A 26,506-nucleotide genomic window follows, 5' to 3' on the forward strand; every position below is an offset into this window, starting at 1 on the left:
CGAGATAAGTTTGTGCCCCGATGGAAGGCTGACAGGCAGGTAGGCCATCCAGTTATTTTAGCCGGGCCGACTAAAATGATTGGTCGTGCTTTTTACAGCGCCACGGCTTCCACAGATTACATTTTTTAATGGATTTTTTGTCAAAGCACTTAAGATATTCATTGCTATCGGGATGTTAAGAGCATTCCATGGAATATAACAAAAAGTGTATCTCGAGCCGGTTTCTCAAACTTACCTACCCCACCTTTAATATCTTCAAAATGAGTAGCTTTACTTTGAATATTTAAACTTATTTTGACCAAAATGACCTCTAATTGAATGCAGATCTTGAACCTGTGCTTTATTTTGTTGTTTTGGTAAACACATAACAGTGACTGCAATTCTTTTACTTCTAATGAGCCCATGTTGTATTGTGGCTAAATCTGTTTCTTCACACAGTAATGACCCTTGTTCTCAGGTTACAGGGCCTTGTGTTTCTTGCAACGCGGCTTTTCCTCCATCATTAGCAGCTAATCTAGATGTGGGATAAAGATACTTGGCCGAATAATCGCAGCAACACATCCGTTAAACTCCTTTGGCTTTTTGGTCTTGTGGAGTGCGGCCCATCAGCAGGTCTAAGAGCCTTAGGATATGCCCAGTCATATGATCCTGATGCTACAAACACACAGCGAGGTGCAGAGGTGGGAAGTAACTCAGTACATTTACTCAAGTACTGTCTTTAAGTTCAATGTTTTGAAATACTGTACTTGTGTATTTCCATTGTTGTACTTCTAATTCAGAGGTAAATCGTGTACTTTTACGTCGTTACATTTACTTTGTACCTTTAGTTACTTTACAGATTTTGTTTAATGTTGTTAAATATAATCAACACTTAAATATGACCTAGAGTAAATTCACAAGCTACCTTGCAGAATACAAAGTAAGGTAAGTTTATTTATATAGCACCTTTCAAGGCAATTCAAAGTAGATAACATCTGCACCTTTGATGAACCCTTAAATGCATCAATAATTATGATCAAAACATACAATATATATTATTCGGAAATGGGCTTATTAGCATAATAAGTACTTTCACTTTTGGTACTTTAACTATATTGTAATGCTAATACTTTTCTACTTTTACTTGAGGAACATTTGGAATGCAGGATTTTTACTGTAACAGAGTATTCCTTCACTCTGGTACTTCTACTTTTACTCAAGTACCATATCTGAGTACTTCTCCTATACCTCTGGTGAAGTGTTGAGGGACCCGGAGCTCCAGAATGACAGCTTTGATTCCCGATAAGCCTCGCTGCTTTCCCTCGAGCTCACCGGGACCTTAAGCGGGGCTGAAAGTCAGGAAAACCTCCCGGAGAAATGGAGCGCACCCCGCCACGTGAACAGCAGAACGGATGGAAAAGCTGCAGCCCCCCCCCCCCCCCCCCCCCCCCCCCCCCGTGATTCAGCCATTTACAGTCAGAGTAGTAATGTCACCATCTAAAAATACCATAACCCAAGTAAAAGCGAGTCCTTATGTAGTGACTGAACATGTTAACCTACAAAATGTAAATGGTTCTTATTGAGAATGGCTCCATTCAGTCTGCATTATTAGGCTACTGTATTATTGGATTATCATTACAGATCCACAGATTTAATAATGTAGATGGAGCTTATTTGATCCCCAACACCAGTTAGCTTTTTGTGACCAACATTATATTAGATTGGTCTTTGTTTGGTTATGTGAAGAGTTTGACACTATATGATGTGGAAACTTTAATATAGATGTGGGAGACATATTTTGACTACAAGTTAATGGTTAGAAATAAGGAATATTTGTTTATTCAGATTAAGATTGAGCAATTACTGACCATTTGTATATGGACGTTTAGTAGCTTTAACAGGGCAATTTATTGTTTTTGTGGAGAGCAGAAATAACACAATCACCTTAAAACAGAGTACTTTTTCATTTTGAATACTTCACTACATTTCAGGTCAGTGCTGGAGAAAGTATTAAGATACTTTATTAGTAAAAGTGTCAATATCCAACAAGTACAAATATTATACACTTTTATGTGTGAGATGATGAAAAGAAAAAGAGTACACATTTTCCCTCTGCAGAAGTATAGAGTATCATCATGTAGATTTCAGGTACCTTCAAACTGTGATTGTTCTTGAGTAAATTGTTATTTTCACTCTCACTTAGATCCATGTATTAACCTCTCATCACTCCATGTATTAACCTATCTTCACCCTAATGAAGAATGACGTTGGCTCACAGTATGGCATTAGCGGACAGGCAGCTGACTGACGTGTATGCAGATAATTTAGTCCTATGAAACAAATGAACACATTTCAATCCATGCATTTCTTTAAATGTTCTCCTGCCGACTGCAAAGATGAGCAACAGGTTGGCGATGTGAAGTGCCTCATGAGAATGTTTTAGTCGTACTCTGGATTTTGATCTATCATCTATTGAATTGTTAGCCTCACATGTCACAAAATGACAGTATTTCTCTGGATGTTTGCGTTCTAACCAGCTTAATGTTCTTATCTTTTTCCTTCATAGAGAGAGACAAGGATCTTTTAGTGAGCTGCAAGAAGAACATGTTTCTTTTCAAGTGCTTAAGAATTGTGCTTTTTTTCTTCCACAGTTTCTGATACAATGCAAAGGCAGCTGTTTTACCCTTTCACTAAACTGACTGAACTCTGGCAAAAAACAAAACAAAATCCACCAGTAATCACGGCCTAATGCCTGCATAATTATTGTACACCTAATCCACCCACAAAGAGCTTTGATAAGAAACAATGACTGTGAGAATAATAAATCTCTGTAAGTGTTACAGTTTATACGGAAGAAATGAATTTGATTTATGTAAACTGACTCGCATCCTGATCTGGACTGCCTGCATGCTCTCGCCCCCTGTGCTGAGGTTTCTGTAAGATAAGGATAAGATCAAAAAACAGAATATATATTGACTTTTAGATACTAAGGTTTGTACACACTCACAAAATAAAGGATTCTGGACGTTAATTCATATCAATTCAATATGGTTGATTCATAGATTTGAATCTTTAATTCTGATTCTGAAAAAAGCCTGTCATTTTTATGCAATAGTCCGAATTACAACAATATAGCCTTTAGGACATCAGTGCTCAGGGAAGTACATCGCCACTGTGATTTGGTTGTAAATGCACACTTTATTTTATCTTACAGACTTGTACAAATCTAAATTACAGTTTTAATAAATGTAGCTTTTTATTCATTATATTTTCTATTAAGGGATCATCTACTAAGAACTTCTCAGATTGATCACATTTTAGTTAAAATCTTTGTATTTTGTACCTAACGATTAATTCTTCGACACGCTTTTTTACCAAATTGCAAAACACATCGCTTGATTGCTCTCATTTTGATAAATCCAGGCTTTAAATTGTGCAACTCTTCATTCTTTGTCTTGCTCTCGGTAATGTGTGAACGTTAGTTGACTTCTGTAAAGCTGAGGAGGAATAAAGCAGGCATGTTATATATATCCTTTATTCAACCAGGTAAAGATAAAGGATATATATCTTATCTAAAGCTAGTTGAGTAGCACTTAACATGTTTTGGCTCTATGAAACCTGATGTACTTATATGATTCTGTTTTCTTAAAGTTTGTATCTTCCTGGTCGAATGCACTTATTGTAAGTCGCTTTGGATAAAAGCATCAGCTAAATGTAATGTAATGTAATGTAATGTAATGTAATGCAATGCAATGTAATGTAATGTAATATAATGTAATGTAATGTAATGTAATATATAACATGTTGAAGCATGACGGCTGAACTGAGGATTGTTGAGTGGATAAATGATGAAACCTCAGACCCTGTCTTATAAGAATGAAAAAACAATAAGAGACTGGCAACAAAGACCCTTGAGTTTATTTCATTTACAACATTATGAACACATAATACATTTGATTATTTTTTCCTGTAATATCCTCTTCTTCTGCATAATGTTTCCCTCACTCTTTCTCCTCATTTAAAAGGTACAAATCGTGCAGCTTAACATTTACAGCCAACATGGTTACGATGGAAAATAAACTGTTTGCAAAAAAGAAGCTCCAGCAGATGGCAAAAACATGCAGTACTTCTCTTTGCCAGGTTACCTTGAGACAAGGCCAGTACACATGTCATATTTGAAAGAAGAGTAAGAGGATGCTCTTTGTGTTGTTTCTGAATTTGGTCTTTCCTCTTCGATTTATTAAATCTAATTCTTGTCAAATGACTGTTTTTTGTTCTTTGACAAGGTCACAGCCTCCTCTAGACTAAATGCCTCTGTATTCTCTGCTATCCTCCACTCTGCTTCATTCTCCTCAGTGCATCCCATGATACAAATCATTGCATGTCTCCTTCGTTAGTGCAATATTAAGAAACTGTTAGTCAGGACTTAAGTTGTTACGCAAGCCCTCCCCACCACCACTATAAGCTGTCAGTTAGTTAACTGGCTGAAGGTCAGGCTTAGATTATGCACCTCTCAACCCCTGTGCAATGAATATGATGCTTTGTTGAAGAAGGAGTAAACATATGCCCCTGGGGGTAGGAATTAGCAGACACACACACATGCACCCTCTCTCACAGAGCATATGCAGAGTGAATGGGGCTTATTATACACCTGCGAGTGGGGTCAAAGTCTGTCAATCCCTAGCTTATGGTATTATAATAGATTATAGAATCACTCTCTAATGGCAGTCATTCAGTTTGTAATCTCGGCAGCTTGATGCAAAAGCACTCAGAGTTCCAGCTAAGGGTCTGTTGAAAATAAGGCCTTCTCCTCATTCATCTCTTACTTCCCCCCCTTTCACAAAGGTCTTATGACAAGTCAGCTGTTGGTGACATCACAGATGCTGGATCAGATGTCAGAAACCTTTGCTGGCTGACTTACATCCCTTGTGGCTCAGCAGCAACTGAGGCCACTTGAGGCCAAAGGAGCGGCGAGGTGCCCGGGGGGTGAGGGGTAGGGGGGCACTTCACAGGGCAGGAACATCTGACCCATGTGTGGGTTTGTTTGTGTGGACGACCAGAGAGTGCCCATCTTGCCATCAGCTTGAGAAGACATTAATCGTGTGTGTGAAGAGTGTGTGTGGCTTACAAAGTGTGGATGTTGTGCATGTGCGTGACAGGATATCTGTTCTTGAGACATGGCAGTGAAATCTGCATGTGTTTGAAACATCTTGTCAAAAATAAAAGGTTTGGGGGATAATAGTTTGTGGAACCTGAGTTGAGTTTGGATCACAAGACAGTACCGCCACCTCCAGGTTTCTTTGAATATTACAACCACGGTACACCTCATAATCAAGTCACTGTGCCTGATTCTTAGTGAACATTACATGTATAAATGTTGACTGTTTAATGCAAATATTGACCATTTTTTTGCATGCAAATTCATATTTATTACCCACGTACCATGTAGATCTTTAATGCACCTGTTGGTTTGTAATTGTAATTGTGATTTTCTTTTTTTAAGGTGATGTACATAATACATGTTCCCTATGGGACAAATAAAGGACTTCTGATTCTGATTCTATTTCTAGATAAGCTATCGTGACTTTTGCAGGCAGTTTATTGTCCTTGGAATAATGTTTTTAGGATAGTTTTTGATGGTTATATGCGTGACTTATCTAGTATTTTAAACTTGCTTCATGTCTTGAGAGTAGAATGGCAGACCTCATTTGATAATGTTATACGTGATAATGTTACATCAGTTTTAAGAAAATACTTTTTCAACTGACTGTATTTAGAGGTCATGTACTACTCCTGTAAAAATGCTTGTGTTAATATGCCTTCCAATTTGTGTTTCCTTAATGACAATCATAGAATATTTCCAATAAAGTGAGTGTCAAATAACTGTCTAGAGCTGTCTAGAACGTTTTCTTTTGTTTGTTAAGAAAACAGACCATACTGATGCCTTGCAGACAGTTTTTTCGTGATGTTTATAAATTACAATGACCAGTCAGAAGTTTAGAAACCGGATGCTACCAATAGATGGCAGTAACATGCCAAATATCATATCAACGATCAGTATTTTACTCTCTAACATTGCTACAACTGCTAAACTACACACGTATCAATATTCTGAAAACTGTAAGTAAAACTGTCCCAATTGTTTCATGAGAAAACAGAACTCTATTGTATATCTACATTTTCAACATAATGACTTTCTTTTCCATTTTTTCTGACACAATATTCTATTACTTTTAGAAAGGCTTTCACATATAGGCTACTTTGACTGTTTCATTTGATCCAAAATACTATACTATGAAGTGTTTCTACATATTATCTATGACTTTTGTCATATTGTTCCACATACTCTACTATTTCTTTTTCCTTGATATTTGTATGATCTATTCTATTTCATTTTTTTTTCACCTACTTTACTATGACTTCATTCATATTTCAAAAATAAATGTTACCATGATTTTTTCCTTGATATTTTTGATACACTATACTATGATCTTTTTCGAAAAACTATAATATGACTTTTTAATTATATTTTCAACATATATGTTTAGAAACATGCTGAATACCATGTAAATATACACTGGTCGTTTTTTTGCACGACCTTGAAGTTTCAACTTTTTTTTTCATCCGGTCATACGAGGTTTAGCTTTCAAATATTTACACTTATGAATAAAATGTTTACTCAAATTAACAGACTGCCTCTGAAGTTCTAACAGTTTTGCTTTTGAGGTTTCAATATTACGAAGGACACTTGAAGGTAGCACTCTTTATTCTGGTCGCTCTGTCGCCAAGGCAACGTTACCAAACAGACCGCGGCGCCACAGACCTGCTGCTTCTTCATCAGGACAGAAACCAACATATCTGTCAGGACTTTCACACAATATACTGTGGACATGGAAGACAGTGATATGGACCCAGAAGAGGCGTATGAACCGTCTGAGATGTTCGAGAATGAAGACGCCAAGAGCGGGTTAGTTCTGTGTAAACTGGGCAGTCACAGTGAAAAGTCTTTTAGAAAACCTAACGACGAGTCAAAGTGGCTAAACAATAATTATATTGTCATATAAGATACAATGGTATGTCTAGGCTACAGGAACACTTTATTTTTCAACGAAGTAGACTATAGTCAATGGGTCACGTGACATGACATGGAAGCTACAAAAAAAATGAATGAGTTTCCAATTGAAAAACGGCTGTTTTTTTCATTAAAATGTTTATAACAAATAGAAGGTAGACTATATAATTCATTAAAAAATAAATATTCCATGCATGCCCATTATACATCTGCATTGATGTTGTGTCACTTGACCTGGAAGCTGTTGAAATAAACAGAAATTAAGCTCTATTAAAAGATCATTCTATTAACTTATATTCAAATATTTATGTACAATCAATTCATATCAGTCATAACAAAATGGTGTGAGGGCTCAGACATGAGCTAACCGTCCTCTGACTCAGACAGTCTGTTGAATATCCAATGTAAAACTAACTTCTTTGGTCTTATTTGTTCTATCCTTATATTTGTAATGAGTCCCTGAACCAATATACAAAGGATAGCAGGGTAGCCTGATTACAAATGAGTAAAAATATTCTTGAAACACTGCAGTTTAAATCTATGTTTCATCGTCCTTAGTTTTAGTTTGAATCCAACTGCTTACTGTACATCTACAGGGTCTCCACACAGGAGGATGAAGAAGACCCTGATATGAAGGTCGATGAGGAGCCCTATGAGATCCAGCCTCAAGAGGAGGATGAGGAGGATGAGGAGGAGGAGGAGGAGGGAAGTGAAAAGGTTTGTTGAGTGTCCAACCCTTCAGTGTTCATGTCCTCTACATCCACAGTCATGTATTTGATCAATGTACCAATCAAAAATCACCTTTTCGTTTATTCAGGATTCATTACTTTATTGACAAATCAACATGATTGGTTGGAATTTGTCTCAATTAGCTCACCCAGACAGACCAAACGAGTAAAGCCACTTACTCCCGAAGCCTATAGTACAATAAAAAAACAACCATAAAACATTTAGATAATATCCTTACCGATTAAATACATATGAGAGCGTAAAACAACGAATTAAATCCAACATATAGGGCACCTAAGATAAAACACCAGAACCTGTAGGGAAATTAGCAGCACCACCAAACGACCCACTAGATAAAGTGCATTCAAAACATATTGCACAATTAAATAACCTGTCTAGTTACCTGCCTATGTTTGTAGAGTAATGGAGGCAGATACGTTTCAGGATCATTATGTGCTGGTCTGGAACCTGCACGTTGATTCTTCTAAGTCTTTTGTGAGAGGGAAGAAAATTCAAGTTGTAAACCAGGTGAGAGTGGTCCTTTAAGACTTTAAGTCCCCTAATCTGCAGTCTAGCCGTGTAGATTCCCCTAGAGTGGGAGATCATCCAATAACTCTGGTAGCAGTGAGCACCACTCTGTCCAGCTGTATCCTGTCCCCAGCTAAAATGTTATAACCACACAGTTTTGTTTAAGTAAAGATGTTGTCCAATGCTGCGCTGCAATAACCATCCCTCTTTGCCACCTTTTCCAATTGTCTTACAAAAAAAAGAAACGTTTTTGGTGTACGTTTAATTTACATTTAACGTTAGAGGTGATTTTCAATCCCTGTAATAATAGTAAGTACACATAAGACATTATTTTAAGATATTATAAAAGGGTATAATCCAGCTCTACCTTGAGGAGGAAATCACAAATCAGTCCACACTTCACTTACCGTATATGCAATTTTGTTGATTCATGACATAACACCGCCCTTTCCATGACCACCGAAAAGGGCAAGAGGTTAGAAGTTATGGATCAGTCCAATATAGCTACTGGTTATCTATTGTTATCTTAGTGAGCTTCTATTTTACCCGAGTACAATTTCTTGACGCTGTCCTCTCTTATGATAGCAGATCCTTCCTCAGAGGGTGATCAACCTGAACAGAGATTTGACGACGTTAGTGACCAACATCCAAACTGCAGCTGACGCCAAAGAGTCGCTGCGACGGGCAGAGCTGGAGGAAGCTCGCAGACTAAGGTAGTTTCTGTATTTTATACATCATTACCTCTTTAACCACTACATTACCTTTGTCCTAACATCACTCCTCCCTCAATGAATACATACTTTAAAAAATAAAAAGGGCAATTTAACGTTTTACATTCCTCCTACAATGTTATCCTTTTGTCTTACTTTCCTCTTGTTTGCCACCATGTTTGTCTTTCTTGGTCCAGATTGGAGCGACTTGAGAAGGACTTGAAATCCAGCCAGGAAATATTCGAGGAGATCACTAGAGGGTGGTCTTTATCTACGCAGAGAGCGATCCCTCAGGAGCTTCAAGAGGCCCTGAACAACCAGCAGCAGTTATGTGATGCTCTCATAGAAGACAAGAAAAAACTCATAAATGACCTGCAACAGGTAAATCCATCCATCTGTCTGTCCGTCTGTCCGTCCGTCTGTCTGTCTGTCCGTCTGTCTGTCCGTCTGTCCGTCTGTCTGTCCGTCTGTCCGTCCGTCTGTTGTCCGTCTGTCTGTCTGTCCGTCTGTCCGTCTGTCCGTCTGTCCGTCTGTCCGTCTGTCCGTCTGTCTGTCTGTCTACATTCAATCACTTTTTGTGTGTTCAGGAGCTGAAAGTTGGAGATGATCGCTATGTGAAGGACTTGAGGAAGCAGACCGAGGAGCTGGACCTGATGATGGAGAGGATGGAGGACCAGATCAAAACCCTGATAAAGGCCTACAGGGAGGAGCTGACCCAGATAGAGGTAGAAGGGCCTAGTCTGGGTCAACAAGCGTCTTTAAAGGGGACCTATCATGCAAAATGCACTTTTGTACGTCTTTTATACATGAATATGTGTCCCCAGTGTTCCAGGGAACTCACCAAGTGTCAGAAAACACAACCCTCTCTATTTTCCTCCATACCCAAATCTCTAAAAAAGGGGCTGCAACGGATCTGATAAAAACTGATCCAGATTTGAACACTGTCCTGACGTCAGGACGGTGGCACTACGGCTATTGGGCCAACTCCACCAATCAGGAGGAGACAGCCACGGCCATTGCCGTTCGAAAGCGCTGGAGACGCTGTAGTACATATGCCAGGCCTGTAGGTGGTGCTGTTCTCACAGAATCTGCCCTTGCAAAAACAGAGCTAAAAAATGTCAAATTGAGCAAAATGAGGCATGGCTAAAATGCATGATCTGTTTGGTATTTTGAAAAAGAAAACGTATAAATATGCCTTATATAGGTATGGCCCTACAATATATTATTTAAATATAGCATGATAGGTCCACTTTAAGCCTTTCTGTTGTGATTCCTTCTAACGGTTGTACTTGTGTTGTTGAAGAGAGTTTATACACAGGAAAGTGAAATCTTACTCACAAAAGACAAGATCGAGTGGGATCAACACATGAAGGATCTTTGGGAGGAAGAGGTCAGAAAACCTTCAGTCTTCTTTCATTTTAATTCACATCCTATATCTCACATATATTAACTCTGTATCTAATGATATCTAAACGATGTCTAGTTGAAGAGGCTGACGCAGAGGACTGTGAAAGTGGAGGAGTATGAAAACATAATTCACAACCTGATGATTGAAACATGGAGAAAGCACAGCATCATCCAGACAAAACAACATGCAAGCTTTCAGGTGTGCACACATATTAAGATGCTAATGATATGAATCAAGCCTTTTGTGCTATGGACTTTATTTATAAAAAGATGTGCTCTAGATGAACCCAACATTTTTCCTTGTTCCATTCTTGCGTCTGCAGGTTCTGGAAAGAGAGAGTAAACAACTAAGGATTGCAAAGTTTACAAAAACGCATACACGGCATGAGATAGCAGAAAGCAAGTTCAGCCTGACTAACATAAAGACTAGGCTCAGCAGGTAACACACACACACACGCACGCACGCACGCACGCACGCACGCACGCACGCACGCACGCACGCACACACACACACACACACACACACACACACACACACACACACACACACACACGCACCACACCACACACACAATTCTATTTAATTCACTCTCCGTTTTCTCTGGCTTTCTTTGCGTTTCAGGATGAAGAAACAGATGGCAAACCTAAGCTATAAGTATAAAAGTCAGAGGGATGAGTTTACAAAGAAGAGCCGGTATTTGTCCGAGGACTACAAATACAAAATAAAGCAGTATGAGCGCATACAGAAGCAACTGAAGTGAGTCATAACATCCCATCAATAGAAAGTAACACAGACATGCTGTACTGCTGAACATGTCTTCTTCTTCTGTTCCCTCCTTCTCTTCACCCAGGCACTTTGCAGTCGCCGATGGCAGGAAATTCGAGGAGATGTGGCTAATGATTGATGCCGAGGTGAAGCAACTAGTGGAGAGGGCTTTGGACATCGACTCGCAGATCTGCAAGCAGCACCTTGGGGTGGCCTGGGAGCGACCCGTCATGGGGTTCATGGAGCTCTGTGGTCCCATCCAGCCCCAGGCGCTCCCTCAGCTGCTCCACACTGGACAGGACAGTCAGAGGAGGATGGACCCCTCAGGGAGGAAGGGGATAGAGACTGAAGGGAGCGAGGTGCAGAGCGAGAGCGGAGCAGAGGAAGAGGAAGAGAAGCTGCCCATGGAGACACTGAAGGGAGTGATGGAGCTGCTGTGTGACAAGGCGGTGAGAGACAAGTTCATTTATGTTTGATACAGGAAGACGTTTGTACAATCACAACTATATTTATATCTTTACGAACAGTAATAACCATGATATCTAAAACTAAATGTATCTGTGATCACCCTAAGCTGAAGCTTGATATTTCAGCCACTGTCAACCACGCTTTGAGCAAAACACATATACACTGAGATACTTAAAGATAAGATAAGATACTTTATTAATCCCAATTTGGGACATTTTTGCGGACTTGGGCTGTCCGCTGTTTTACTTATTTTAATCCTAACCATCTAACTCTCAGCAAGAAAGCACACACGTGTTTTCGAAGTTTTGGGCTATCGAAGGTTAGGTTTACAATTTTTCAGTGGCCAATATGAGTGTTTTAAAAAAGTTTTGGTTGCTATAATCGTTGAATTTATTTGTCTATGACATTATCTGACAAGTATCTTCGACCAAAATGTCCCCTTCCTTCTGTCTCAGGGCTTCCTGATGGAGGATAAACTGCTGAAGCTGCTGATTCCCCTTGGGAAGGAGGAGCAGACCGTGGTGAAGCTGGGCTCTCTCCTCTCTGTGAGTTCATCTGATGTCATGAATCTGTTGGACCGTACGGAGCAAATACTGATCAAAAGACATGTTATTTTCTCTTCTAGTATATTGGCATTGAAGAGGAGGATATTCCCAAGTTGGCTGCTTTCTTATTAAAGTACAGACATCAGCAGAGGGAGCAGACTGAGGTGAGGAGGGACAGGGATGAAGAGTTTAGTGGATGGATGCTCTTGAATGAGGATTGTAATTAGACCATTTCTGTATTTACTGATGATTCTTCTCTGCCCGCAGGATGTTTGTGATGGGTCGGGGGAATCTAATAACAAGGCAGAGGAAGAGGAGACCGAGCCTACGACTCATCTGACCTCTGACCTCGATCCGTATGACGTTGTGCCTGCTCTGAAAAGTTTCCTCCGGCAGCACATGAGGTCCAGGTAAGAACACATCTAAATGAAATGATTACTTCATTTTAGGAATTATTACCCTTTTTAAATGCCGATTAGTTTGTAGAACGGCACTGTTGTTCCCACAAAAATGTAACTAATCCATGGGGAATTCTGAGTATGAAGTTTGAGATATGTCAATGATAAGGAACATTATTTTTGATGCATAAAAAAATTATATAACATTTAAAACAAATATTAATCATACGAAAAAATAGATTTTCTTAAAACTGTTGGAAAAAAATACTTTCTAAATATATATTTTGTAATATTATAGTTTTAAATTACCTCAATATTTCAACATTTTACCCATTTAAATGTATGTTCACATAATGCCACTTGTTTGCCAATGTAACTCAATACGAGGTCACACAGTCATGGTTACAGTAAGACATGTGAAGGTGTTTAATCACATCATAAAAAAGCCAAACATGTACCTAGAGAAGAACAAGGGTTGAACCAGTAATAGGACTTTCTGTCAGATATAAACATGGGATGATGAGCTACATCGGTCTTCCTCAGTGAATATGTGAAGTGTTCCTGTGCGGTCCTAGGGAGAGCTCGGCTCGTCAGCATCACAGTGTTTATGAAGCGGCGCGGGATTCTTCAGAGGACGAAGCTTACTGGCAGAGTATGGGAAGTGTAATCTGTGAGGATCAACTGAAACTCTGGGACACAGCGGAGAACAAACTGAGGCAGTACCAGTGAGTAACAACTTCTCACACACACACACACACACACACACGCACACACACACACACACACACACACACACACACACACGCACAGCAAGCATCCATCTGAACTCTAACTTGTTGTTTCTGTGTTTGCAGGGCGGTGCTGGCGGAGATCTCGGCGCTCGTCCCTGAGTATGAGAGTCTGCAGCAGCAGAACAGAGAGCTGAGGATATTGCTGCAGCAGACTCTCAAAGTAATGTTTTTGTCTATCACACTTTTATTACCCAGATATTCTATTAGTGTTATTATTGAGGTACTTCCATGTAATTTCTTTTGACAGGAAATGTACAGTTTTAATATGAATGTTTTATATTTAGAAACTAAAATGCAAATGTAGATGTTCTGCTTTTCTTTTCACAAATGAGTAGAGAATGACATGTCTTTGGTTTTGGCAAATCTAACGTGTAGAAATAAACGCTATAAATGTAAATAATCACATTTTTTTACGAGATAGGGCCGAAATGAATGTTCTTCTTTTCTTACATTCTCCATCTGTCTTCTTTTATTCTCTGTTAGGTCAGCACTGATCTGGAGATGTAATCCAAACTCAAATTGGACTCTGTAAAATAAAGCGTCTATTAAGTCACATTGTGTTTGCAGTTTTTATTTGTTACGCTCTGCTAGATAAAAAAAACCAATTAACTGCTACATTAGGCAGTCACACAGAAGTTCATGTGGGACACAAGGAGTAAACAGAATGGTACATTACAGCCGTTTATCCAGCGCTGTTGAAGAGCTTGTGGCTGAGCTCTGAGGGGACGGAGAAGAGGAGGAGGGCGAGGAAGAGGAGCCCCAGCAGGGCGGCCAGCAGCAGCAGGCAGGGCAGCCTGTAGAGCCTCCAGACCAGCAGACAGAGGGTCCTCAGGGGGGACAGCAGCCAGGACAGGCTGCTGCTGGGACGACTGCACAGACACACTCCATCAATACACACACATATCATTCATTACGTCGATGCAAAGACAGCTGAGGAATATTCCACTTAGAGGAAGAAGGGAAGATTGATGCAGGGGTAGAGGTATCACATTATAATTACTGTTGTTACTGTATAAAGTATTTTTTTGTGCATAAAAAAAAAACTTTTACTGAAGTATTTGCTTTAATATGTTTTTATTTTACTTGTCAACGCTGTAAGAGACTATAAAGAGATGCACACATATTTCACTTAATTATTTGTCATACTACTTAGATGTCAAATTCAATTGTATTTTATTCATTTTGAATAACTAACCAAAAAGGTTAAAATAAAAACTTTTTTATATTTTTCTATGACTTAGTATATTATATATTTTTAGTATTTTTAAAGCATACTGTACTATATTTTCTTTAATGATATTTTTTGAAATACTATACTATGAGCATTTAAAATAAATGTGTATGTCATACTCTACTATGAGTTTTCTTCTCTTAATTTGACTTCTGTTATCCATACAAAAACATTGAAATAGCTGCTTAAACAACTGCAAACACGTTGTCCATTGAATTCGGTTTATTTCAAATTGCCGAGAGACAAACATTGCACACACTTCCACACATATATAAACAGTAATTGATTGTAAAAACAGGCAAGTGTAGTGCAAACAGTAACTCTGTGATTGATGAAACACAGAATTACAAACAGAGACGGCAACACAAGTCAGGCACAGGCAAATTGGAAGAAGAGCAACGCACACGGCACACAACGCCATTTGATATGGAGCGCGAGTTTAGAGAATCAACCCCGGACCCCCCCCCCCCCCCCGCTCCACTCAAGTGCACTTTAACAATGTCCCCGTGAAATCGTCTCTACATTATATACCTGTAATGTGAAAGAGAGCAGGGTTGTGATCTGGAGAGACAGTCATGCCAACACACACGACCTCTGCGGCCACTTATCACAATGACGCATGCATATCGACATATAGGTCTACATTTTTGTAGAAAACAGTAAGGACCTTGAAGTGTTTGTTGCATTTGGACCAGATTAAGTCAAAAGATATTCTCAAATTATTCATTTGTATTCTTTTTTGATAATTATTTGCAAACACTGTTTGTTTCAAGCCTGGCGTGGCTGATTGGCTTCAAGAGATTTAACATTTTAACATTGCATCTGAACTAAAACCCTGTACACTTATTAATTATTTTATTAATTTTGAAGTCATATTGGTCTAGGTCTCATTAGATTTCATTAGGAAAATATACATCTATTTGTGTTTCTTCATTATTATTCTTGAAGTGTGCAAAAACTGCAAGAGCTATAGTAGTTAAAATAAAGAAGGTAACTCTTAGCTCTAATCCATCCGACTCAAATACACATTGAATACATGTAGTTAAAAGCATCTATAAGTTTTATGTGTTTGTCTACAACTATAACTCATATGGGCACTCATTAGTGAAAGCTGGTGTAGAAACAGATAATAAAGGATATTATAGTAAAGAGAAAGGTGTAAAAATATAAAATAAATTGAATTTAATGAATAAATAAATAAATAAAGGTTGTATGAAAAGATAAATAAACATTCGCTGTCATGTAACATTGCTTGAAAAGAATATCATGGGTTACACTTTGTGGCAAATGATTGCTTTCTAGTCAGTTCAAGGATGGAGTCCAGATATTAGATTTGTTAGGCTTGCTGCAGTTTTGATGAAGCATTAGACAGTTTTTTCTCATGATTAGCGGGGAAAGAGTCATTTTGGTGGTTTCTGCCTGAGCGAAAGTGGGAGGTGGCGAGCTGAATCACAACGGAGCAGAGAGCAGGAAAACATGACTTGTGATAAGCACTCTGCGACTTCTTGTTCTCTCCTTCTGGTTCTCCATCCGCCCTCTGCGTCTCCCCCATCTCTCCGTCCATGTATCCAGCCGGCCACCTCCCCCGTCCCCCCCAGCAGCCCCTCAGGCCCCCAGCAGCTTCTTGACCAGGTAGCCCGGCATGCTGTAGAGGAAGAGGCCCAGCATGATGAGCAGCAGCAGGGCCAGCACCATCTTGATGATCAGCCACTTGTAGCGGTTGCACACCAGGTAGCGGATGGCTTTCAGCGGGCTCAGGAACCACAGGAAGGTGGTGTCTGGGCGACTAGAGGGAGGGGGTGGAGGTTTTTTTTTAATGAAGAAGGAAAGGCATGCAGGTGGTGGAAAGAAGGAGTTAATGAAGGGTGAGTGATGGTGGATGGAGAAAGGGAGAGAAATGGGATGAAGTATGGGAGAGAGAAAGATGGCGTTAGTTGGTAATAAGCTGCGTTACATTTATGAGTTATTTCACAGCATGCGCACATTTCTATCAACAATGTGTCAGAGGATCACATCACAGAGTAAAAGCTATACAATAAAAACATAAACACAATGAAGATATTGATTATATGGATGGATGGATGATTGATCAACAACTACAAACACTGCTGTTTGTTTCAGTTGAGCCCCGAGCCTGTTTTTCAGGCCTCAGGCTCGAAAATGACATTCCCAGAACAAATGACTATAACTTCACTTCTAAAAGGAGTAAATTAATAATCTTTTTTCTCAAAGCAATGATAAACCTGTGAGTTGGATGTAGAAAAGTCAGAATCAATATAGATTTTTTTTTATTTTAAAGTAAATTCAGATTGAACATAGTAAAAAAATGTAAATTATAGTGTCCGTCCTCAAAAACATTACTTATAGTGAAAACCACCCTTGAATGATGGGATCGGAAACTAAAAGCTTTAGGAATCCAAACTATAAAATATAATAAGTACCCTGTATCAAGATTGATGCAAAACAAGTGACATTTTACCTTTTTAGAGAGATTTAGAAAAAAAAACCCACTTCTGGGGTCATTTTGGGTGCATTTTCCCCCGTCTGGCCCCCGTCGGTCGATTTTGATGATTAACCTAATTTTGTTGTTGTTGTTTGTTGTCATTTCACCGGGAGTTCTGATCGCTCAGTGATGATACTAATACCTGTAGAATCTGTGGAATCTCAGCTTGCTAATCGATATCTTGTTTGTGCAGATACGATAAGTAATAATGGTATTTTAACGTGAGTTCTGTGCTAAGTGTGTTAGCATTTCTTCGCTCAGGGCTAATTCAGAGCCTTTTATATTACCCTTACGGAGCGTCCACACAGCAGCGTTAAAAAAATCTTGGAGGTGGGCGTATCTGAAGCTTGGGGATTTTTTGCGAGCAACGCGACCAACAACCAATCACATGAATCTCCCGCCCCCGACATACGACGCAAAAAAGCCCGAAGTAAACTGGATATAAACTCCCCAAACAGGCGAAAACCTACCACTGTCTCTGCCACCTCCCTCCATGCCTGGCTCCTCCGGTTTGTATCCCGGTAGGTAAATAGGGACTGGTCATAAAGCACCGGGTGATTGATTCGCTACCGCTAATTTCTCCTCCATTTTTTGGAATATGAGGAAATGACCTGCGGTATGTCTCTCCCAGCATACACGCGGTTTGATTGGCTAGCGCTTGAACTGTCAGATTTGCATAAACGGGATTTGATTGGCTGACGCTTCCACCTCAGCTTCAAAAGTTGAACATTGCTCTACTTTGAATCCTGAAAATCCTGAAAATCTCCGCTCTGCTTCCCACAATGCAGTTCGGCGAAAAGTGAGGCAAAGTGACGTCACCCCATTCAAAGTGAATGGGCAGAAGCGTTAGAAGATTTTTTTTAACACTGCTGTGTGGACGCTCCGTTATGTTTCGTTTTGCTAAAAATGGTTAATATTGTCAGTTAGCTGAGTTTCTTCCCGTTAAGTGAATATGACACATTCATAGTTTATTAAATGTTAAGAAGCCCTCAGACGCTGTTTCTTGCAAGATGTTGCGTTTTGCACCCGCCCGTGGGGCCGTGGGGTTTAACTGGGGACATATTCTCATTTCAGGTTCATATTTGTATTTTGTGCCTCTGCTGTGACATATTTACACGCTTCAATGCTCAAAAAGCTTTATTTATCTCATACCTGTGCTGCAGCACCTCTTTTCACCCTCTGGCCGTTTCTCAATGTCGAGTAAAGCTGCAGAGCCACTATTTCAAGTATACTACGTCATCGAGTGGCGCCGAATGCTGGGCATTTAAACAGTCCTTCGGCGCCACTCGATGACGTAGTATACTTGAAATAGTAGGCTCGTTTGAGATGAGCGAGGCTGACGCAGACCTGCGCAATTGCGACCGCCGTCTTGCTAGTGCGTTGCATGATGGTTAGTCATTTTGTATGACTTGCTCTGGAGGCTCGACTGCATGAGACGTTGAAATCTCGCGGACAAAGACGCGGGCAGCCTTGAGAGCGAGGCGAAGCAGTTTCTCTCCATGAGCTGCAGAAGCGAAATGCTTGATGGGAAACGACTCGCTGGTATCTCGAGCTGAGCGCTCATTGGTGGTTTTTACCCCGTGCTGGAGATGAAACTCTCCAATTGGCTCCACAAAAGTTTGTTTGTTGATGATGTTTATCATCATGAAATTAATATCTATATATGTTATACTATACTTGCACTGCTTACCGTTTTCATACTTTATATATCTTAGCATATTCATACACACTGTTAATACTGTTCATATAGCTCATAGGCTACTGTGTATATCTAGTGTGTTCATACCCCTCACTGTTTTTTCATCATTCAATTCATTCTATATTTTATTCTGTAGATTGTGTACATTACTTTTCACTTTACTGCTTTATGCACTCCTGGTTAGAAGCTAAACTGCATTTCGTTGTCTCAGTACCTGTAATCTGTGCAATAACAATAAAGTTGAATCTAATCTTGAGCAGGAACAAATGTATTTACTTAGTACATATCTGACATTAACGATTATACACATTTGTGCATTCTTTATAAATGCAAACTGGTCAAGACCACTGACGGAAGTAGTTTTGAAAAGTAATAAGTGGTTCTGTCTTTTACATGTAGGACTCAACCCCCCTTGTATTGATTAGTATTAAAATGAACAGACACTCATTTGTAGTGATATAATAATTATGGGATTTCTATTGCATCCACTTCATCTGCAACAAAGAAAGCCAACGCAATTTCCGCCATTGCAAACCGAGTCAAGCCGACTCCGAGCTGTCCGACTTCAGGCGAGCTTTTTGAGACCTCCCCCGGCTGCAATCGGCTGTTCTGGTCTACTTTCGAGGCGAGCCGCAGCTCATCTCAAACAAGCCTTCTGGCTCTGCAGCAGCTTTACTCGACATTGAGAAACGGCCTCGGTCTGGAACCAGAGCCCAGTCTGCTCTGATTGGTTAGATGGTCGGCTCTGTTGGGATTGGACAATCGCTTAGAGATGTCCCGCCCCTTAGCCTATCACGCACACATGTGTGTGACATCCACTGGCAGCTCTGAGGAGATAACTGTTTTCATTATCAATAAATTCATTGTATTATAGTTTAATTCAATGTCTGGTTTGTGTCATGTCATCATCAACACACAGTATGCCTGTGCATACTTTTAAACAACGTTAGTGTCCCTTAGTTTGATTTTCGAAGCCAGTATTTGTTCATTAGTTTGTTTTTGTCTTGTAAAAAAGAAATAATATTCAATTAACAAAAACGTTATTGACCCTGTTTTATTCAAACATTTGATTTTTCTTTAAAGGTCACCTCTTGTTTCCAAACAGTTGGTGACTGATAAGATGTACAAATGGCACTTGTTGGACAAAGACATTTGCATTGTGCAGAGAGTTGAGAAAAGATATAGCGAAAAGAAGCTCTTCTACAGCTTTTATAGACAAAACAGGAGAGGCAGAATAGGAAGAGAAATAAAACAAACTGAGTTTTGCTAGGACAAGTAGATCCAGGAAGAAAAAGGGGTTAAACAGGGAAGCAGAGACAGCGAGGAGGGGGGGAGGCTACCAGCGCATCAGGCCCCCAGCATCTTCTTGACCAGGTAGCCGGGGAGAGAGTAGAGGAAGACGCCCAGCATGAGCAGCAGCAGCACCAGCCCCAGCAGCTTCAGGATCAGCCAGCGGTAGTTGTGCCAGATGAAGTAACGAATGGACTTCAGAGGGCCCAGAAACCACATAAGACTGGTGTCCGGGCGACTTTACGTAAGGAGTTAGAAAGAGGAAGGGAGGAGAGGAAGGAAGGAATGCAGATGGAGGTAAAACAGAGAGAGAGGGTAAGGAGAAAGGGGGAGTCACAAAGACAAAGGAGGGGAGGGGAGAGACAGAGGGAGACAGTGAGGAGATGGTAGGAGGAGAAACGATTGCGAAAGTGTAACAGTGTCCTTTTGACAGCGCAAGAAGCAGTGCTAAGGTCAACATGACCAAATGACATCTTGATCAAATATGATGTTCTGATTTATGGTGATTTTTAACATCTGATACACAGAGTGATATTCTTTAAGAGGAGGATTCAAGGAGATGTCTGCACCACATAACCGACCTCAAATAGAATTAGTGAAACAAGTGTGTGTGTGTGTGTGTGTGTGTTAGTCTACATGTATTAGTAATAAAAGTCAATGTCTTACTTTGGTTTCTCCAGGGGATCAGGCTCATTTCGTCCCAGGCCTACAGGACTTTTCTCCGCCTCTTCTGCTGTCACCAGATGAAGCTCAGCTTCTACCTTACCCTGCAATAACAAATATATTATGAATCAATTCTCTAGAAGCTTTGATTTTTGTTCAACCCTTTTTCAGTAATGCGGAGGATTCCAATCTTCCTTGGACTCCTCAGATTTATCTTGGAAACTTTTTTTATACCGATACAATATAACAACTGTAAATCTGTTGTAAGTGGCTTTTTAACGGCTCCTTTGAAATGTTTATTCAAGCAATTTCGAGATGATGATTTCACATGTGGTGCTGAAAAGGGCCACACGAGGAAGAAATGTAATAATGTCATAGTGATATTACTTCAAATAAATAAACAAGTATGAAAGTCAGTTCTGCCTTTCTGCTGCTTCCAGAGTACTGCTAAAAAACAACACATTTCTTGTTCTATTGAATAACTGAAATTATTTCCAACATACTATTACTATCATAATATCGCAGTAAAAAAACACAATATTTTGCGCAGCCTTTGTTCCAAGACTCCATTTATGAATTTGCTCACACTTTGCTGCTCAGTATTTCACATCTGACTCACCGTCAGCTCCATCTCATCGTTCTCATCGCGAGCTACAAATGGCCACCAGCCCTTCACCCTCTTTTGTTTGAAGATAGAAATGGTGGGCAGCTCGTGCTCATTTCGGATCATGTCAAGAGAACACTGCTTGGCCGTCTTGGCTCCACGAGGGAACCGGTTAAGGTCCAACTCAATCGCCCCTGAGAGTGGTCATAGAAAAAGACAAGGATGGTAATACTTTGGATATTTTAGATCAGATGGCTAAATGTTCTGCAACGTTCCTCACCCAGGAAGTCATCAGCAGAGAAGTGGTCGGCGTCCCAGACCTGCAGCGTGAGGCGAGGAGGGATCTTATACTCAGTCTCATCCCAGGAGAACATGGACTCTTTCTTAGAAATGACGATCTTCTCCTCAGCCATGAGGTAATCGAAGGGGAAGACGAAGCGCCAGTTAAAGTTTCCTTCCCCGGTGAGGGAGTGATAGTGCACGTCTGTGTCCTGCTTGTCCTCCTGCTGCCCTTTGAGCCATCTGTGGGAGATCCATAGAGATCAGTTAGCTTGATCTTTAAGGATCAGTGTTTGGATGAGTGAATAGATTGTGTTGCTTGATTAGTCATGCACTTTTAAAGGTCTAACAAGTTGGAAATTGCAATTGTCTGTTAGTTACTGATTATTAATTTGATTGATTTAAACAAGAGCACAGGACATGTTAAATGTATCAGATTGCCAACAAGAGAGATGATGCTAATAGGTCAAAAATCACATAATGTGGCACTCCAAAGGCAAATCAGATTAATATATGTGTGTGACATCTGATTTGATGTTGGAGCTTCACACTATTTCAAAGCCATGCATACACAAAGCTTGCATTAATGCCATTAGTGAAACTGATCTGAAATTTGGCAGTTGAACACTTTCATCTTTAGTGCCTGGATGCAGATAGCAGAGGATCAAACGCTCAATCCGTGCCGGCTGAAGCTCTATCCTTTAAAGTTTACACTATAGTGAGACTGGCTTCATTAGTGAGGGAGAACATCATGGAAGCTGCACTCTCAGATTTTAAAAATGCAACACTAACATAAGAAAGCTGACAAGTGACCCTTAAACATCTCAGTCAGTGGAAAAATGTGAGGGAAAGTGCTCTGATTTGGTGACTGAGATGCACTGGTATAAACTCAACTTGTGTGTGGGTGGTAGAGTATTGGGTTTTGCTCGGCTACATGTTGCCAAGACATGCCTGATCTTATGTGATCCTACATACTAATCATGACCACTGCATTGCAACATTAAATCCATCAGAAACAACCCTATCCTCCTTTCTGTAGGTCATGATTTTTAAATGCTTTGTTTTATAATTATCCATGTATGTAAAGCTTGTTTGAGGATGGCAGGATTGTTACAGAACAGTCCTGAGGCGACACATCCTCGGGTGACACCGGGTTAGCTGAGGGAAAAGTGAGTTTTGTTAGGAAATGCATGAGCAAGGATGCTGTGCAAAACATTGATATTAACTCTAAACAGGAGTAATATATCAAGAGACCCTTTTCATTGTAGACATTTTACAAGGAACGAAAAGAAAAGCACAGATACTAACTCAAATCTTTAATAAAGGCTGTTTTGCACTAAGTTGAGTGTTCCAAGGAGCTGGTATTATTCGACTGAGGAACTTAAGATAATATATTAATGCTATTTATTCAGTGTGGTCACAGTACACTTCCATCCTGTGAATATTTTCTGCATCTTCCTTCACCTTAATTGAGGTTTGAGATAAATTCAGGCATGTCTTTCCTATTCACATCATTTTCTGGGGTTCAATTTGAGGCAATTTCATTGGATGGAAAGCTAATGTAACTACAACTTACAACAGGTCAAAATGTCTGTCATGAAAAAGGTGCAGAAACATGACAAAATTATCAAACACATCAGTGCTCGGTCGTACGCCATGCAGATTCTGTTCTTAAATACATGCAGGAGGCTCCATATACCTGATCGTTTAAATTAGAAATATCTTGAAAGTCTTCAATTAAAAATCGTTTCAAGTCAAATCTACAATTCAGGACCAAACCACAAATAATTAAAAAAAAAACAATTCTCCCTTTTTTTAAACCCTTTAATCTCCACTCTTGACTTTGACATTAGTAGTTTGATAAATGGAAAGAAAATAGTTGTTTGAAAAAAAGGTGGTTTTAAAAAGAAAAGAGAGGAAATGGAAGTTTAAAAAAAATAATGGTACAACAAAAAAATAATTAAGCGTTGGCTTAAGAAAAATTATAGTTTGCCAAAAATAAAATTGATGTCTGAAATAAAAGAAAATAGTAATTAGTAATAGTAGTGTAGATGTTCAATGAAATATCCATTACTCAGCATATTTCTGTGGTTTCCAAGTTCAAAAAGAAACTTTCCATCCCAGCATATCTGTGTGTTGTTAAGGCACAAGTATGATAATGAATATACTTGTCTTTGTGGTTTGATCCTGACTGAAGTTTTGGCCACAGTTTTCATCGTGCTTTTTTGGAGAGTTTGGGACGAGCCAGGTAACGTGCTGGATGGAGAGTCGAGACAGGAAGTGGGAAAGGGGAGAAGGAAATGGGTGCTTCAGGAGGGGGAGGGGGGGGGGGAGTTGCACGAGCCATGCGATGGTATCGTGTGTTTACCCCCTGACATAGATGTCAGACATCTTCTCTCCTGTCATGAAAGCATCGTCCTCTAGAATTACGTCATCAGTGTTCCAAATAACAACACGAAGCTCAAAGCTAGACAGCAGCAGAGCATTGACCAGAGGAGAGAGAGAGGACGACAGACACCACAAACACAGGACAAACAACACGAAAACGCACACGGAAAAAAATGGAAACAAAACAAAAAAAAGAATGGTTAACAAAAAAAATCCACACACAGCTCACACCCACGGGACGAGGCTTGGTGGCCGCATCCCGCCGTACCTACCCCCGGACAAATATGTCACTGGACTTTTCCCCAGTGAAGTAATCATCGTCCTCCAGTATTACTTCGTCTGTATTCCAAATAATCACCCTGAGCTCATATCTGGTAAGGGGGGGAGGAAGGAACACACAGTTGGACTTATATTTGACATCAAATGGAGAGCTCTCTAGGGCTGTACCGAATATCTTAGAGCGTCATTTAAAACATTTAGATTTCAATGGTAAAAACAACACAGGAATGCTGCGCAGCTATTAATTCTGTTTAAACCCAGTATTTCTTTATGGATAAAGAGAAGGCTACACTTTTATCATTAGCACTTAATTATTTATAATTACATTCAAGAATTTGGAAACACTATGTAGTCTGCCTAGTGTTTTGCGGTCTGACCCAAATCCCACGAGTAACATAGGCTCGGCTAATATCACATGTTCTGCCAGCTGGGGAAAAATAAGTGTTTTAAGAAAGTTACTCATAACTAAAACAATGATTGCATGCAATATTCCACCTTTCACTTTCTCCTCTCTTTCAATCTCTGAAACACACAGCGACCTGTCCTCAGCCCACACCTTCATGTCGGCTATTCATGTTGAAGAAATACAAATATATGTCCATTTAAGGAAGTTGATTTGATTAAGAAAGACTATCTCATTACATCAAATGAAACATTTGATACAAATTGAGGATTTTACTTGAGGAGTCCAATGTTTTTTTAGGGTATGACGTCTAAAAATATGCTGATAAACACTCAAAGCTTCATTTGTTAACCTCAATAGAAGCTTTCAATATGGAAAAACCTTGACATTCGGTACAGCCCTAGAGCTAACTAGTCGAACAGACTCACCATAACTTGGGATAAAACTAGGTTTTCTGTTGAAAAAACTGAAGAACTTTAGACACTTCGAATGCAATCAACAGACATCTTCCCCATTAAAACTGCATTACATGTATAGTTATTCCTATTTATAAAACATCATAGTTATAATGAGGTTACTTTTATTTGACCGACCGCAGCCTACCTCTTTGGTTTCCGTGGTGATATGTCTAACGCAGGTCCAGGAGCGGGCATGTCCATCGGGAACATATCCACCCACATCTCGATACGGCCCTTTGAACACAGAGAAGAATACACACTTATAAATGTCTTTTCAATTTGTTCCATGAGTCTAAGCAAGCGTGGCTCCTTCCCACCTGCTCGATGCCGGGCTTGTCGGGGTTCAGCAGGGGTCGGGTCTCCACGTGTTCAGGGACCAGCTTCCAGCCCACCCTCGGGATCTCCTCCCAGTGGTTCAGCACCGTCAGGGCCAGATGCTCCTCAGTCTGCTTCTTCAGACCTGGAGTATCAACACCAACAAAAGCAGGTGAAGAGGCAAACCGAAAGCAAAACACTTGGATCTGGAAACAACATTTCAAAAAAGTGACCATTTCAAAGATATATGATAACATTTGATGACCATCACATTGTTTAGAAGACTAAATGTAGTTGACGTGATTATCAGGCACTTAAAAGCTTAACCGTTAATATTTTTGACTAATTCGCCTGTCTATAAGTCAATTAAACATTATTCGGGATGTTTATACGTTTCGTAGCTCCCGGCCTGCTGTGTCCCTTGCATTTGATGTCATTTAGCATATTTTTGTCTTAAAAATTAACAGGCTAATTATGGGTTAATTACTGGTTAATGGGTGCCACCTCTTCGTAATTAACCTGAATGTGACATTCCAAGTAACTGTACCCTACTCTACTCTAACTTGAAAATGCTATGTTATCTGAAATTCTTCAAAGAAAAATGCAGCGGTACCATTCTCATCCTCGATCTCTGTCCTTCCCTGGAAGATCCGATTGGCCACCTTGACTTTGCCTCCCGGGCCGTAATGAGGTCCGTCGATCTTGCCGTCCTTACAGAGCTTCGCCAGGATCTGACTGGGCTTCATAGGGTCTCGCCAAATATTGTATCCATGTCTGATAATAATAGGGAACAAGGTGGTAATTACATTTCTGAAAACTTTAGGTATAACGGAGCGTCCACACAGCAGCGTTAAAAAAATCTTGGAGGTGGGCGTATCTGAAGCTTGGGGATTTTTTGCGAGCAACGCGACCAACAACCAATCACATGAATCTCCCGCCCCCGACATACAAAGCAAAAAAGCCCGAAGTAAACTGGATATAAACTCCCCAAACAGGCGAAA

The 26,506-nt window shown here is 40.0% G+C and overlaps 2 protein-coding genes across 11 annotated transcripts in view; one reads left to right on the top strand and one right to left on the bottom strand.

Moving 5' to 3' along the window:
* The first annotated feature begins 6,798 nt into the window (after positions 1-6,798).
* drc1 (dynein regulatory complex subunit 1 homolog (Chlamydomonas)) lies at positions 6,799-13,946 on the top strand. Its single transcript, XM_034143153.1, has 16 exons — positions 6,799-6,946; positions 7,648-7,768; positions 8,894-9,021; positions 9,216-9,399; positions 9,606-9,743; positions 10,322-10,408; positions 10,502-10,624; positions 10,749-10,864; positions 11,048-11,182; positions 11,277-11,640; positions 12,115-12,204; positions 12,285-12,368; positions 12,472-12,614; positions 13,178-13,327; positions 13,457-13,553; positions 13,877-13,946. Exons 1-16 carry the CDS (start codon positions 6,870-6,872, stop codon positions 13,898-13,900), a joined length of 2,061 nt encoding a protein of 686 aa, XP_033999044.1. The 5' UTR covers positions 6,799-6,869; the 3' UTR covers positions 13,901-13,946.
* A 2-nt stretch (positions 13,947-13,948) lies between these two features.
* The window catches only part of otofa (otoferlin a), an 82,224-nt gene continuing 69,666 nt past the window's right edge, over positions 13,949-26,506 (bottom strand). For 3 of the 10 annotated variants that reach the window (XM_034143150.1, XM_034143149.1, XM_034143143.1), the window contains 8 exons: positions 26,119-26,279; positions 25,508-25,650; positions 25,336-25,424; positions 24,031-24,129; positions 21,664-21,905; positions 21,399-21,577; positions 20,783-20,883; positions 13,949-14,262 (listed from right to left, as the gene is read on the bottom strand). In XM_034143150.1, the coding sequence (XP_033999041.1) occupies positions 14,076-14,262; positions 20,783-20,883; positions 21,399-21,577; positions 21,664-21,905; positions 24,031-24,129; positions 25,336-25,424; positions 25,508-25,650; positions 26,119-26,279 (1,201 nt within the window). In that variant the 3' untranslated portion in view covers positions 13,949-14,075. Of the gene's footprint in view, positions 14,263-15,813; positions 16,411-20,166; positions 20,355-20,782; positions 20,884-21,398; positions 21,578-21,663; positions 21,906-24,030; positions 24,130-24,322; positions 24,422-25,335; positions 25,425-25,507; positions 25,651-26,118; positions 26,280-26,506 lie in introns of those variants that run through there. The other 7 variants (XM_034143151.1, XM_034143148.1, XM_034143152.1 and 4 more) reach the window with 5 other exon arrangements.

Source organism: Trematomus bernacchii, unplaced genomic scaffold (genome assembly GCF_902827165.1).
Source record: "Trematomus bernacchii unplaced genomic scaffold, fTreBer1.1, whole genome shotgun sequence".
Lineage (NCBI taxonomy): Eukaryota > Metazoa > Chordata > Actinopteri > Perciformes > Nototheniidae > Trematomus > Trematomus bernacchii.